This window comes from Mesitornis unicolor, unplaced genomic scaffold (assembly GCF_000695765.1).
Source record: "Mesitornis unicolor isolate BGI_N332 unplaced genomic scaffold, ASM69576v1 scaffold12928, whole genome shotgun sequence".
NCBI lineage: Eukaryota > Metazoa > Chordata > Aves > Mesitornithiformes > Mesitornithidae > Mesitornis > Mesitornis unicolor.
Window position 1 is genome coordinate 15,877 of NW_010199927.1, and position 15,949 is coordinate 31,825.

General features: G+C 49.9%; 1 protein-coding gene across 1 annotated transcript in view; it reads right to left on the reverse strand.

Annotated features, from left to right (window-relative positions):
- Positions 1–15,746, reverse strand: part of LOC104544659 (muscleblind-like protein 3) — a gene marked incomplete at its 3' end in the record, with an annotated part of 28,763 nt that extends 13,017 nt beyond the window's left edge. Inside the window, exon 1 of the mRNA XM_010189583.1 lies at positions 15,551–15,746. Within this exon, the coding sequence (XP_010187885.1) occupies positions 15,551–15,724 (174 nt within the window). The remainder of the gene's footprint in view (positions 1–15,550) is intronic.
- Between the last annotated feature and the right edge of the window lie 203 nt (positions 15,747–15,949).

Consider the following 15,949-nt stretch of genomic DNA (forward strand, 5'->3'; position numbering starts at 1 on the left):
TGGATGAGCTTTGGAGGTCCCTTCCAATCCCTAACGTTCTGTGATTCTGTGACACAATGGTCTCTCTCTGCATCAGCTTAAGGCACCAAAGGAGGTGATGTAGGGGAGCAGCAGGGCAAAGCCCTCCGTTGCCACCGCAAGATTTGCTCCCAGACACCCGGCAGAGGCCAAGGGTCTGACGCCCCAAGGCACAGGACACCTTTCTGCTCTTGGCTGAGCTCTGACCAACAGCAGAGAGCAAAGCTCTGCCCCTTACCCTGATGGCCAGATCACTGATATCCCCAGCTGCTCTCCTACTTCTGCTCCTCTCTGTCCCATTGCTTGGCTCCCTTCACTGTTTCCCATTCATCCCCTCCCTGTTGCACATTGAAGCCCACCCCTCCAACCACTTTCTCCCATAGCAGTGCCTCTTCGGCTACAGTAAGGTTCACCAAAGACCAAGCTTTGTCCTCATGCTCCCATTTCACACAGAATCCCAGAACGTCAGGGATTGGAAGGGACCTCAAAAGCTCATCCAGTCCAATCCCCCTGCCGGAGCAGGAACACCCAGATGAGGTTACACAGGAAGGCGTCCAGGCGGGTTTTGAATGTCTCCAGAGAAGGAGACTCAAAACAGGGTAGTTCAGCCACATGTTGTGAGGTTTGTGCATGGCACCCCACCTCCCCTTTGCTCCGGCTTTGTGGAGCAGCTACCAGACCACCAAAGGGCTGACGGTGTGCCACCAACTCCACGTGCTGTCACCCCTCTCCAAGCAAGGACCCCAAATCTTTCCAGTCCATGCCAAGCCTCAGATTTCACGCCCATGCTACAATGAACTTGCTGCTTGTCAGAAGATCAAAGGTGCAGATACAAAAAGCACCTTCAAGAGAGCTCTTGCAGCCTGCTAAGCGCAGCAGGCCAGGACCACACATCTCACACAGGCCCTGGCTTCCAAAGAGGGCATCCAGGCCAAGCAACATTGAATCACAGCCCTCCTTCATCTAGGAGGCAGCAAGGCTTAAGTGAAAGGAAGGAAGAAAAACACCAAAGAAAAACCTAAACAAAAAGAAAAAGAAAGCCTGCCTTGCCCTAGGCAAATATTCCGCCTCAGTTAGCTTCTGCACACTGATCTGCTTTAGCATGTTGTTTGTTACAGCCAGTTAACGGACGCACATTGAAGTCACCGAGGGGATTTTTCTTTTAAGAAAACACCTTCAGAAGTGCTCTTTAAGAAACGCCTGGCGCTAGAAAGCAGATATGTGACCGATCTTTGCTACCACCTCAAGTGAAAGGGAGGTTAAAGCAGCGTAAATGTTTGTCAGGGCTTGAGCCCAAGGCCCAGTGCAGCAGGCTGCAGCAGGAACAGGACAGGCCTTTTTCCATGCAGGTAAACACCAGGGGCTTGCAGCGCCAACGATAGCGCACTGCCGTGTCTACAGGCAAGAGGGGAATTTGACAATTGCACAGCTCTGGGCTAAAGTTGCAAGCAGAGAGACGTATTTACCTGCAGTTCACATGCACCAGTCACAGGTACCACACAGGCAGCCAGTCTTAGGTGACAGGAAGCCAAATTCTGTGCCACTATCTGAAAACATGTTAATTTATTAAAACAGCCTCAGCCAGACCAAAACTTCTACCTGTCCTCATAACCACGCTCCTCACAACCCCCTGTCCCCCAGTCTGTTGTGGAGTCTTGTGAGGGCCTGTACAGATTCACACTCCCTGCCTTGCTCGGTCACGACGTGCTCTTGTTCCAGACTCTGCAGGAAAGTAATAAACCCTTCCCAGGACATAAGTCAATGTGGAGGCTGCAAGACAATCTGCTCAGGGAGGATTTCTGCCCACCCTGTACTCCATGTGGACCTACAGACCCAGAATTCAGAGTCACTATGTGATGCAGAGCCCTCAGACCCCAAAATCTAGAAACAGAGTTCTGCTTCCTCCATGCAATGCCAGGAATGGGGATTAACAGCTAAAGCATTTTGTAGAAGCCATGATTTCAGATGCTGAAAGGTTAATTTCAAGTAGCCGCAGATTAGCTCTGTTCCCTCTCCTGTAAGAAAAGCTGTGGGACAGGACGCTGAAAGGGTGGTAAAGTCTTACTGGGAGGATGTAGCCACTTTCTCCTGTGGGATGTAACTTCTGCCCTGCCAGAAATCCTGACCTAAATTCTCCTCTGAGTGGCACTGGTGTAAGTGCCAGAACAGCTAAAAAAGGATCGTGTCATGTGTGTGCATGCGTGTCTGTCCATCCGTCTGTCTCAGCAGACACACAGGAATGGAAGCGATCGCGGCTTTCGTTTCATTTTCTTGCATCTTTGGAGTTCGTGTTTTTAATATCTACCAGATTCACTTATTTACGTTAAAGAGCAGAAGAGAAAAGCCGGGAAGGTAGAAGCACATCCACGTGGACATGCTTGCTTATTCAGGCTTGTCACAAAAAGCAAACTCGTCAAATTATTGTGGGGTTTTTCTGCCCTTTCAATATTACTGCTCTGCCTTCCAAACTCCTGCCCTCAACTTCTACTCTGAGCTGCTTATCCTTGTCCCCATCACCAGCGCAGTGCAGACTGCCTGATGCTCAGCCTTTTTGCGACGAGGAGGAACACACGGATTAGCTTTTAAAGGCTGTTCTCGGTTACAAAGCAATCTCGACAACGTGACTTCCCTAGGCAGGCACCTGACCCGGTGTATTCTTCGGCCACTGACAAGAGATACCTTCAGACACAGCACAACCTCTTACTAGAAGGGCAACAAGGAAAAGACCTTTCACTGCTCTGATCGGGTACAGCCGGGATGAGTCAGCTGCGGTGCAAACACTCATTTGCTTTTAGGTGAGATGGGCCCACACTGGGTTGGGCTTGGAGAGATCTTTTCTGCAAGGAAGAGTGACCTTTCCTGAGGACATCTGCAGCCTCTCAGGCCATGTGAGAGGCGTAGCTGCAAAGAAGCCCCAGTGTCATTCATGAGTCTGGAATGCAGCACGACCAGTGCCCACGTCAGCCAATGCATCAGCGAACACCCGGCTGGAAAAAGTGCTCTCACTCACTTAAACGGAGATAGATGGACTTCCGATAGGGGCCCCGGCAGAAATCCCTGTGCAAACTTCTGTGCAAGTGCCTCTGATACACAGAAAGAAGGAATATTAAGGCAAGTGCTAACAAATTTCCTCTGGCTGGGCTGAGCTCTGAAAGGATGCTTAAAATCATTCTCTGTGAATTAGCACAATCATAACGACAGCAAAAATCCCATGGTGTTCTGTCCTAGGTAATGTGAGCTCTGTTCCGAGTAAAGACTTCTAAAGATTTTTACATTACCGTGGACTCTTCAAAAAACCCACACAGAGAAACACAAAACAACAACAATGAAAATCCCCTTAATTCAATCTGTGCTTTATCGCACAGGGCCGCAGCAGGGGACTTTGGGCTGTGGGAATACAAATACTCAGGGTCCTGCTCCGATTACTACCCAAACACAGAATGAGATGGTCCCAGCCTGAAGTTTTCAGTCTAAATACACCAGACTCGGTGGAAAAACCCCAGGTGGTGTGGGGAAGCCTCAACAGCAGTGAGACCGCGCACCGGCCGCCCCGTGCTGGCCTGCTGCAGCTGCGGAGCTGTGACTGCGATGCACTTGGTGCTGTCTGAGCTCCTGCCTCCCGGCAGCAGGCAGCCTGCCCTTCCCCTCTCTGCATCACCAGCTAAAAGCGATCCTGCCGTTTGCCTCTCAGCCCCCAAGGGACTTTTTTCCCCTGTTCAACTCTCCCAACTGTGGCGCAGGAGCAGTTTGAGTGGGCGCCGGTGACAGAAGTGTGACGCGGAGCTGGCAGGGAGGCCGTGCTGGTGCTGTGGGGTAATCCACAAGCTGCTGCGCCAGCGCACAGGTGCCAATAAAGCCGGCAGCGATGGGCGGCAGGGGTCCTTGCCCCATCCCCAAGCTCCCCCAGCCAGCAGCGATGGGCAGCAGGGAGCCGCTCTGCTCGTCCCTCAGCCAGCAGCGATGGGTGGCAGGGGTCCTTGCCCCATCCCCAAGCTCCCCCAGCCAGCAGCGATGGGCAGCAGGTGTCCTTGCCCCATCCCCAAGCTCCCCCATCTCCCAGAAGAGTGATGCAGGGAGCCGCTCTGCTCGTCCCTGGAGTCACCCCCACCTCCTTCACTCGCGGTCCGTCTCTCACAGCTCGGTGAAGGTTTCAGACATCCCTGTTCTGCTTTCATCAACCCTGACAACTCTCCTGCTCTGAGCACCTCCGAGTCACTCAGCCTGCTTGCCCTGCTCCAGCTCCCACCCTGCAGCACGCTACGGAGGCTTTACAGACAACAGGATTGACACAGCAGGGAGCCAAAGGCTGCAGGGAAGTAACCATGATGATTACTTCTTCATCTGCAAGCGCACTAGATGCACTCAGAAATAAAAATGAGTGCTGAAGCAACAGGAGAGGCAGAGGGCAAGAGACTTCCCCAGCTGCCGTGTTCGGTCCCTGCAGACACCACACCTAACGGAGGGATGGAGAGGACAGGGGAGCTGCAGGAGGGCTCGGGGACAAATAAGCCCAGAGGCAAAGAGGAAACAGAGCAGAAAGGACAAACAGGGCATTGGAATAAGGCTGCAAGTCTTGCGCCACGGGAACAAGATTTGGGATGGCTCTTGCAGAAAGCAGCAGGAGCATCTTTAACACCTTCCCCAACAGCGTTTGGGAAGGAGGGACATCCCCTCCAAAGACAACTCTGTCTTGGAAATCCACTGTTTTCTGAAACAAGATTCCGTCACGGGGAGGAAAGTGCTTTCCTCCCTACAGCTGACCTTGAACACCATCACCTCTGTCCTACCTGGATGGCCTTCCAGGCCCTCTTGAAGGCTCATCTACACGTGTGGCTTTCAACTCACAGCTGCCCTGGCTACTCAACTGCTACTGCATGGGCTGAAACATCTAACCCTGCAAGGCTCCCGCTTCCTCCTGCCAAACTCATCCAGTGCTTGGTACCTGCAGCACCACGTGGCAGGGACCCCAGGAGCAGGGCCCAGCCCTGCACGTAGCATGACACTGCACAAACTGACCATGAGGGATGAAGCATCACTTAATGGTGAGAAGGCACACTTCACTCACACTTTGATCTTTCAGGAGCTGACAGCATGAGGAAGAAATGCCGGTCAGCAGGATTGGCCAGCAGAGTTGGGATTACACGCTGAGGTTTTGTTTTCAAACTCTGCTCAGTTGTGGCAGGGCTCTTTAAGGACCTAATCCCCGTGTGACCGTTCCCAGCATCAGCAGTGCCCCTGCGGATCACAAGGACTTAGGGAAGCACCGACTAATGACGGCTGCGCTCTTGGGCAGGCTGGCTGCGGCTCTGCTGTGTCGCTGCTGCCCCTGCCCATCTCCTCCATCCCAGCCAAAGCAGCCCGAAAAGACAGTGGGGTCAGGGGTAGAGAGCTGTTTGCTCTCTATAAGCACCCAGAGCTGCTCACTCAAAGCAGAAGCAAGAGGATAAAGCAACACAGTCTTCTCCTTCAAGTACCTTTCAGCATCTAAGGCTTAAACCCTCATCAGAACCTGGTGTGGGTACTGCTGGGAGAGATGTGGGCATCACTAGTGCAACTCAGCTGATTCGAATACGCCTGACTGTAGTGGCTGTTTTGGGGCTTTTTTTGACACCCGTGTAGGAGACACCAGCTAAAAGCAAGTGCTGTGTTAGTGCAGAGCCCATGCAGAGGCATGGTCAAACTCAGGGCACACCACTGACCTGTGGTTAACTGACCCGTGAACACCGATCTGTCTGGGCAACGCCTTGTGATACCATACCCAATGTGCAGGGCTGAACTGCTCCTGAGTGGTGGGTCTTTCTCCCTACTGTGCAGTCAGATTAACACACACCAAAGTAGCTTGTTTTAAACATCCACATTCCAGTACTGTAAGAGAAAACTTCTCCCCCAGAGCGTAGGCTGCCACCTTTCAAACAAGGTCAGGCAGCGACCTCCTCTCCCACTGCCAATGACCTTATTAGCACCGATCATGGTTCTAATAATATCCTGCACTGTAAGCAGGCCATCTGCTGTAACATTTCACTGCAAACTTGGGGAATTGCTTGCTTTGATTACGCTCACATCTCAGCAAGCCAATTGTCCCCTCTCAGGAATACTCACCTTCCCCACAGCTTTAAACTAAACATTGCAGAAAGGCACCTCCAGCTTTCCAGCTCAGAGCTCAAGCATGCAGAGAACAGCACAGAGCCATGCCCAGGTGCTGGCTTCAGGCAGAGGAGATAAAAAAGCAGAGTAAGAGGTTAAAAACCCATCACTCCTGCATCACAGCTCCCCTGACAGTGAGGACACTGAGTAACCACGTCACTGAAACCCAAGAACAAGGCCAGACACTGACTAGAACTTCAGTCAGAAGCAAAGGGCCAAGGCTGCCGAGATCAGCACCACTTTTGTGCCATGTACTTCCTACTGCGTGAGCAACAGAAGGATTTTACTATCCTAATGCATCAGCTATGGTTACGCTGAATATTTTCGCTGCCACTGCAGGAGAAGGGGCTTTCACAACAGCCAGGTAACCTTGCAGCAGCACTAACCACATTTGACAGTTGTTCCTATAGAAGGAGCCAGGGTTTGAAATGCTGACTCAGTTAGGACATCTGTCTCAAACACCCAGAGTCTTGTTACTACAGCAGCTCAGCTACACTCTGCCTTCAAAGTTATTTTTGTCATACAGCTCCTGTGAGGTCAAAAAGTGCAATTAGGCACCAAGACTGACATTACGACACTTCAAAGCAGCCTGCATCATCACAAGGCTTTGAAAGCTGACTTTCCAAATCCTTGGCCTTTCCTCTAATCAGAAGGCCGGCCATCATCAGACATGGCATGAGAGGCTGCACTGGGCAAGGAAGGGTGTCAGTGCCTGGTTCTCTGCTGTTTTATGAACAGCAATAAAATAACATTTATAAGCCATTAGTAAAACTGTGCCTGTATGGGGCAACATTCATCCAAGTGTCTCAAAGCATTTACTTTAATACCAGCATAACAGTATTTATAGGGGCAGATTTTCAAAGAGCTCAGTTCCTCACTTGGAAATCTAACCACTTATTTAAATGCTCTGTGGGAGATGTCAGACGATGGGCTCTCCAGAAAGCCTGGCATATCTCATTTATATTTGTTTTAAAGCTTCCAAACAGCTCAATTACATAAAAGCACGCTACTGCACCCTCCTTCAGACGGGTGAACCAAGTGGCAGAAAGCTACTGTCAGCAAAGGGATTTCAACAAACTGATGCTGCGCTGCTGAAGAAGTCGACCAACTCCACACGCTTGGTCAGAGTCATTCTCCTCCAAGGCGTCTTCCACCGCCTTTCCCCTCACAGCTGGCTTTGCTGAGCTAATGCAATAATGAGCAAGAGAAATAGCTGGGGAGTTGCCACTGACACAGCAGCAAGACAGGACACCATGCCCAAGCATTGCTCCATGTTTACAAGGAACTCCTCCGCCCCAGACTCTCTCCAGGGACAGGGACTTGCAGGATTGAGGCATCTGAATCAGTGTCAGCAACCGCTGCAGATCGTGACTGGAAGATGTAAAGCTTGAACGTCCTTCCCCAGGTGGATCTGGCAGTGCCATGGCTTGCGACACAGTCACCACTGAGGGGCCAGAGCTTACTGCGCAGACACATGGATGACCACAGGCAGGTTCCCCCTCTCTGGAGAACGGCTGAAAACCATTTCCCTCTCTCAAAACCTGATGCGACAGTTCACTTCAGTGCAAGGAGCTCTTTGCTGCCCACAAGAATTCTATGCTGCTTAAAATGAGGTTTAAGTATTTTGCAGAACTGGAACCTCAGTCTGGAGGGCTTTGCTCTTAAAAAAGGAAAGTAAGCCTTGGAAGCAGGAGATGGCATGCCATGGCCCGTGCAACATCGCAATATGCCCATAAAAGGTTTCAGAATGTATCTGCTTAAGTGCACGCAGCAGCTCAGAAGGGTTTAGAGTCACATCCCTAAAGAATTTCTCTCCTGCTTTTTTAGGCAAGTGTGAGCAGCAGTCAGCACTTTACCATCATCTTCCCAACCAGAAAACCAAGGTTACTCTTGGCCGATATTAATAATGTAAATGCTGCTGGCTTTATCCCTTGGGGATGGCGGTTTGCTCACGCCACAGGGAGAAGAGCGGGGCAATGCGAGCTGCAGACGGCAGCAGAGGCCCTGCGTTGCCAGGGCTGGCTGGTGAGGAGAGGAGAGGAGAGGCTGGCAGGAAAATGCCACCGTTGAATCTGCTTGGCCTGCCTCCCCAAAGAGGCTGCCCTCCAAAGTGCAGTCTCAGGACAAACTTGTGGCCACTGCTCTGCTTTCCAACACGTTCAAGGCAAAATGCACAGCACTCTGAGGTCCAAGGACAAGCTGTCATAAGGGAATTCAATAGCTGCAGGAAGAAAAAATAAAAAAGGACAGTGGTCCTGTGCCCACCCCTTGCACCAAAAGTGCCTCCCAACATGCCAGCCTGCACCCGCACCTCTGCCAGCCCAGCATCCCCAGGTCTGGAGGGCAGGAGAAGATTCCCAATTAATTCACCTTGCAGCACAAGATGGGCACCAAAGACCCACCAGGGTCCCTTCCCGCTGATGCTTTGATACTCATCAGGCCAAAGCCCTCCCCTAAGGGCAAGATGACCTCCTTGGAGACCCTCGCTCCCAGACCTGGCTTCAGCAGTGCCACACACCGGGCAGGGGAAGAGCTGCATTGCCTTGTTCCATCAAAGGAGTCAGATGTGAGACAACGCAAGAGATCTATCAGGGGTGGGAGAGGACGGCAAGACGAGACGCAGTCCTCTCCACACGAAAACATGGCAGACAGGGAGAAAAGTCCTCCAAAGTGACTGTCACTGATACCAGTTGATGAATATCTCCATGTTCACCAAGACTGTACAGCAGCCCTACAGCTTGACATGGGGAAGCCAGCACAGATGCTTAAGATTTGTCAAGTACTCACTGCAGTGCAAAGACCCTAATTCATCTAAAATGCACCTTCCACATGAGTAAGAGCCTGAGGCCTGTTAGGCCAACCTGCCACATGAGAGACCACCACTTTCAGGAAGAAGTTGCCCAAGCCTAACCAACTAAAAAAAAATGTGACTCCATTTAACTACTGCCGATACTGCAGTTGACACCGATAGCTTCGGAGGGTCCTTCCCTTTTACACAACTCCCTGCAAGCTTTCTCACAGGCTCCTAACATCCACCCCTGTGCTGACGGCAGCAACCCCTGTACTGACTGGCTGGCAGTTAACAGCGTGGTCCCTCCAGCTCCTATCTCTGGGAGCCCCCAAAAAGCCCTCTATGCTGGGATGGGTCCCACTGCTTATGGTTTCCAGAGCTACACAGTACTCCCAGGACATCCTTCACTCTTCCAGCAATGAGCTAATAAGGGAGCACATCTCCAGGGCAGCACCAAATCACGACTATGCACCAGGAAGCCTATGGACATCCCATCTTTTTTTGCCATGTTATCCCTGGACACCACCAGAAGGGCCTAAAGGAGATAGGGACAGGGCCAATCCCTCTTACCTCCACAGCACACCTTAAAAATCACCTGCTTGCTTTAAAGCATAGGCAAGGAGATCCTTTCAAGGACTCTGCCTCAGGTCTTTGCAAATAGCTTTAGGTACTTAGGGATATGGTTTAGGGGGTAGACAGGAGCGGTTGGACGTGATGATCTCAGAGGTCTTTTCCAACCGAGCGATTCTGTGATTCTGTGAATAAACCTTCCCAGCCCTTGCTGTCTGTTGCTGTCCCTGCAGCAGAGTCTCCAGGTAACACTGGCCTGGTTTCCAGTTACACGCATCCATCACCCAGCACTTCCACACAGAGCCAGGACCAAGGGGATTTTGGCTCTGACGCTGGACTCCACGCTCAGCACCCAAGGCCCTCTGTCCTCCTGCTGACCCTGCCGCAGAGGCAGTAACCTGTGATGGAGCAGCGAAGGGACAGCAACCTTTTAAACCATGACAGCAAGATTCACCAGTGCTCGTCTGTTACGGTTCAGCTGTCAAAAAGTCACAGATGAATGAAGTGAGACTGCTGGATAACGTGAGGATAAAGTGAGGAGCCTAGGGATAATGCTGAATAAGTCAGACATGCTTCGCACAGACCTCTGTCCGATGGAAAGATCAGTTAGGCAGATTAAACCAACCAGGTATGTACTTCCCTGGAAAACTGAATACACCCAGGAAGGTCACACACCATCCAAATAACCAGCCTGACTCCAACAGAGAGCATCTGCAGTCCAGGCTCCGGGGCAGGCTTGGGTGGGTGAGCTTCTCCATCAGGAGTCTCCTTCCCACAGCTGTGCTAAAACCTGGAGACACTGCAGAGAATACACACGGCACACGTGCCAATTATATTATGCTGGGAAAACGTGGAGCTTGCTATAATCCATACACAAGAAGGAACCAGACCCAAATATTGGTCTTTTTTTCATTTAAGCTCTTATTCTCCTTCAAGTACCACTCTAAGTGAAATACAATAGCCACAGTTCTTATAAATAAGTCTGAATACATTTTCCCTGCTTTTAGATATTCGATTCAGTAGCTATAAAAAGCACTTACGATGTGCCATGAGACACAGGAGCACCCAGACAAGACAGAAAGCGGCTGCAAATCTACTTCTCCTCTCCAAATGCTGTTGCTATGCAGGTAAGTGCCTTAATGACCAATGAAAAGTAAAGGTTTCTCACAAAGGTGACTTGGCTCAACATGGTTCATCTGCTTTATTTGCATCTCTATTACACTGAGCTGAGACATGCAGTCAGAGTGTCTCCAAAAATATCTCTATGGCTTTGTTTGCTTTCTTCTTCCTCTGTAAGAGCGTAACCATATGCTAAGTTTAGTGGGTGTTTCTGGTTGTTTCCCTGTTTGGAGTTTATTTAAATTCACAAAAAGAAGAAAATATTTGATTGCAAACCAGTAACACTCCGAAATAATTCCAGCAAAGTCAGCATAAAACAGGTACAAATTAGCACGAAAACTTCAAGCAACAGCCTCAGGTACATCAGCTTTAAGATCATAAGGGAGGTTTATTGCCCAAGCAGAGTGAACTTTTTACATTGCCGTGGGACTCTGAATACTGTTACCAGATAATAACACTGCTTCTGGAAACAGACAGTTTAGACAAAACATTATTTTCAACTCCTGATTTTATGCCTGTTCATAGACAACTCACCTTTTCTTTAATATATACTGCTTTGAAACATGCAATAGCTTAACAATGTCTTTTAAACTACAACAATATACCCCACAAAGCTGGGCTTGTATTTTTTTTAACCACGAATCCACAGCGCAGATACCCAAACTGTGAGAGCATAAATCAAAACGTCCATGAACACCTGGTGCACATTACCTGCGTATTTTTATATAATATGCCACTATCTCCTAACGCCCTTTTCTCAGCTCACTGCGCAATTAGCGTTTCTTGTGACCAAAGAAGGTGCTTTTTTTTCCCTTCCTGACATCTTCAGAAACCAAAGAACACAACTCGCTAAGGATTTGCTGGCAGGGCATTGAGCAGCAGCCAGGCTCACGCCACATGTGCCTGATCCACCCACAAGAGGAAGGCTGATGGCTTGGTGAGTGCCTGCAGCCAGCCCACAGCAGTGCCAGGACAAGCCTCTGCACCAGTCGCCCCGAGCCAGCAAGCCACGTCCTAACCCTTGGCAAAAGCCCCGGCTACGCACGGGACAGAGCACACCAACCCTGGGAGAGAAGCCAATGAATGAACCCAAAGGCCACCTGGGTTTCCAGCAATGATGCCTTTGCTCAAAACGTCTCAGAGGTGCCATGGGACCTGCCCAGGAGGTACTGCAGACCATTGGCTGCCACCCAGCAGCCCTGGTGGTCACTTCTGGAAGGGGGGTGGCCCGGGGGTGGCCAGCTCTCACACCTCTGGACTGCCCTCCATGAAGCAGCGCCCTTCCATCCACACAAATTAATTCAGACAACACTGCTCTTCCAAATAACGAGGGGAGGAAGCGCAAGTAGAGAGTGAGAGCTCTCTTGGCATCCTACTTGAATCTGTGAACAGCTTCTCACAAGGAACTATTTTTAAGTTTCATATCAATCTGCTTCAGAAAGGTTCCTTCTGCTGCCTACAAATGTGCAAACTCCCCCTTTGAAGAACCACAGCTCAGGACAGCAAGATCCAGCCAAGACTCAATATTTCACGCCCAAAGCACGGCCACACAACGCTTCTACAGGGCACACCCTGGTGAACCCCACCTGAGCATCAGTGAAGCCCCCCGTTACCTCCAGGAGTCTCGTGTGTTCTTCACAAGCTTACACGTAGCACACATTCACCCACAAAACAACCCCTGGTGGGGCAGCCTGACTGCTTCTGGAAGCAATACTGCTCTTACCACTGCAACAGAGGCAGAACCACTACATGAGCTCAAGAAAAAAACACGGAAACAAAAAGCGAGATGCAGTAAGCGTATGATGCCGAGCATGACCTGACTAGCAAGGTGAAACCATTGTACGCTGGGTTATCAGAAATTCCTGTATGAAAGCATTGTTTAGGCTTAAGAGGCCTGTGAGAAAAAAAGCCAACAAGGAACAGCGCTACACAATGGATGCAGATAAGCAGCCTCGGAACAAAGCCCTGGGCGACTGCAAGACAACAGGGAAAACTTATTAGCTGCAAGTATCCTATATCCTGTCTCCAATAAAGCAACACAGATGTTCTGCTAACGCGGGGGTGAGAAGATGAAAAGAGCACTAAGCAGCTACCCAGCCCTCCGCAGGGGAGAGGGTCAGTGTTCTGCAGCTGTCGGAGGGAAACAGAGCACATAGATGGTCCACAGCACGGGCAAGAAAAGCCCCTTCTTAACAGGTCTAAGAACGCAACATCTCTCCAGTCACCAGTAAGGGAGGCCACCGTAACACACACGAGCCCCTTGATACCACTGCAAACAGAGCTTTGCAAGCCTAACTCCAGCCCAAGAGCAGCAAGACCTTTGTTTGGGAGCGCAGTCACCAGGGCAGGTACCTCCACTGGGAAACACATGGAAACACGCACGGGCTGCGGCACTGGGGACTGCGCTTCCCCACGGCACAGCAGAACCAGGGCTCTGCTCAGCGAGAGCAACCGCAGCCATGGGGCTGGAGGAAGGGTTGTTTGACAAGTGGGGTGCAGAAAGAGCCCCACCATCTGCTCTTGGCCACGTGCTCTGCAGTGTCTGACCTCTCCTCCCAGTGTACTTGGAGGCACTAGGGTTGGAAAAGACCTCTAAGATCATCAAGTCCAACCATCAACCCAACACCGCCATGCTCACTAAACCATGTCCTGAAGCGCCACATCTACGTGACATCCCAAAGGCAGAGCCCCAGGTCTTCCATGGAGCTTTCCTAAGCCTGGAAAATCTGTTCCCTGGAAAATTCAGGCCACTTCACTAGCTCATATTGGGCATCTGCTACTGCGGCAAGAAGGAACTGCAACAAGAACATTATTTAACAGCCAGTTACATGGCAAACGTGCTGAGCTGTAGAACAGCACACCCTACTCTTCTTTTTTTGTTTTTCTCTTTCAACATGGTGTTCCCCATCCCATTCCCCAGTGCTGAAGTGGGAGAAGTGTTTGCTCACACCAGCGAGCGGGATTTAAACCCCGGCTGCCCACAGACTTGGTCCTGCCCAGAGAGGGGCTGGCACAGAGCACACACTGCCACGCAAACGGCACACACGGGGAAGCATCACCCACCGGTGACACTGGAGCACAGCTCAGAGGAGAGCACAGGAGACACCTCCTCAGGGCGCTGCAAACGCCAGGCAACTTCTGCGAGAGGCATGGTCCATAGCGTGACAGCACTCCTTTCAGTTCACAAATAAATGCTATCAAATGGAAACACATCAATCTCTTCATTCGAAGTATCTGCACAGCCACCGGCTACAATTCAGAAGTTTCAAGGGCATAAAGATCACGATGTTTTTTTCACTCTGATAAAAATATTTTTGTCTCTCAGTGTCAGCAAACCCGCAGTACAAATGAGCACCTGAAAGTCACTGTATAACTAACAGTCATTGGATATAATCAGATCAAAAAGAGCAATACCAAATGCAAATGGGAAGCTTGAGCTTCTTGGTAAAAGGGAAGAGAAGTGAAGATATGAAGAAGCCACAAACAGTAACAAAATGGGTAAACCCCTGTCAGACCAGATCCAGCCCTGCCCTGAACCTGTGCGTATGTAACTCCACCAGTCCTGTCCTGTTTTTATGTTTACAAAAATAAACCCACATCTTTTCAAGCAACAGTTTTAAGCTTGTAAAATTTACCAGATTCCTTCTAGAAACTCAAACAAGTTAATCACTCTGATCAAAACATTAAACACAATGTCAAGAGCTCTCAAAAGCAATCGGGTACCCGTATTGTCTCAGGGTTTTTACCATCCTATTTAAAAGATCTTTGAAGGGCCACACTTACGGGAACCAGCCCTGGTCTGAACCTGTGCATATGTAACTCCACCAGTCCTGTTAGTCATTATGTTTACAAAAATAAACCCACATCTTTTCAAGCAACAGTTTTAAGCTTGTAAAATTTACCAGATTCCTTCTAGAAACTCAAACAAGTTAATCACTCTGATCAAAACATTAAACACAATGTCAAGAGCTCTCAAAAGCAATCGGGTACCCGTATTGTCTCAGGGTTTTTACCATCCTATTTAAAAGATCTTTGAAGGGCCACACTTACGGGAAGAATTAAAAAAAATACCCACAAAAAACCAGACAGACCCACAAATGTCCTTTTCCTCAGAAACACAGCGAAGCAACCCTGAAGAGATGCCCACCTCCTCGGCCTGTGAGCCCCCCGCCCCCCTACGCTGACTCGGATCCCGCACATTTGGTAAATTTTGAAAGTCACCCCTGGAGCTCCAACAGTGCCAAGCAACCAAGAGCCACTTACTGCCCACAAAACTGACTCTGCAAAGATGAGCACTGGCAAAAAGGCGCAGCTGTAACTTGGACAGGCCTAGCAGAGCCATCGTGTTTGCACATCCCTTACAGAAAGCGTTTTCCCAACACCCATTTTTCTGGGAGCACTGGTCTCCAAATATTTTGGCTGTTCCTCATCTACAGGACAGCATTAGAGTGCATCTGCAGCTCTGTCTCCAGGAAATACACAGAAAGCTGATTCATTATCTTAAAATGCTGCTTTCATTTCTGCTCATTAAAAGCACATTTCAGATCCCTGCGCCGAACGCGCAGCCGATGTGCTCTGGACACAAATTACAGCACTGGGTTTCAGTTCTCTACTTTTCTCATTTCGGTTTCATGTGCTGCCCAGAACGTGCATTCCCCATTTCAAGGGCAGCTCTATCGGAAAGCGCTCTGGATAAATTCCTCCCTCTCCCTGCGATGCCTGGCACTCCGGGCAATTGCACCTGATGCCAGACTCAGCCTGGATTTTGGGAGCTCCACCCGCCCCGGCAGCGCGCTCCTCGCAGACGCAGGGCAATAGACGGTTGCTCTGCACGTCCCACGCCCCAGCATGCCGAGAAGAGAAGGAAAAGCAAGCGAGCTTAGGTAATGCACACGTTAGAGTCCTCACCTTTAGGGAGTCAAAGCAGGCAATAACTCGACCATTTTCCACGTGGCAACTCCGTGACGGATGGGCGAACTTGCACTCTGCGTCAGACCGAGAACAAGTACCTCTCTGAAACTCTCGACACACTTCTAACGTCAGCCATTTTGTATCACGAACCAGGGAAACGTTTACAGCCATATTAAAACCCAAAAATTAAAATGCAAGCGATCGCACCCTTCTTCAGGGCGACGTTTACGGCTGATCTTTTTTTGTCTTCTTTTTTTTTTTTAAAAAAAGGGTAAAAAAGTGAATTCAAGTTAAACGTGAAGAAATAACTAACTTGTTGCTTTGGTAAAACTCCTATTCATCAGCACTTAGGTTTTCATTTAAGTCAAATCGTGTTTGTTTAAACAAGAATTAAAC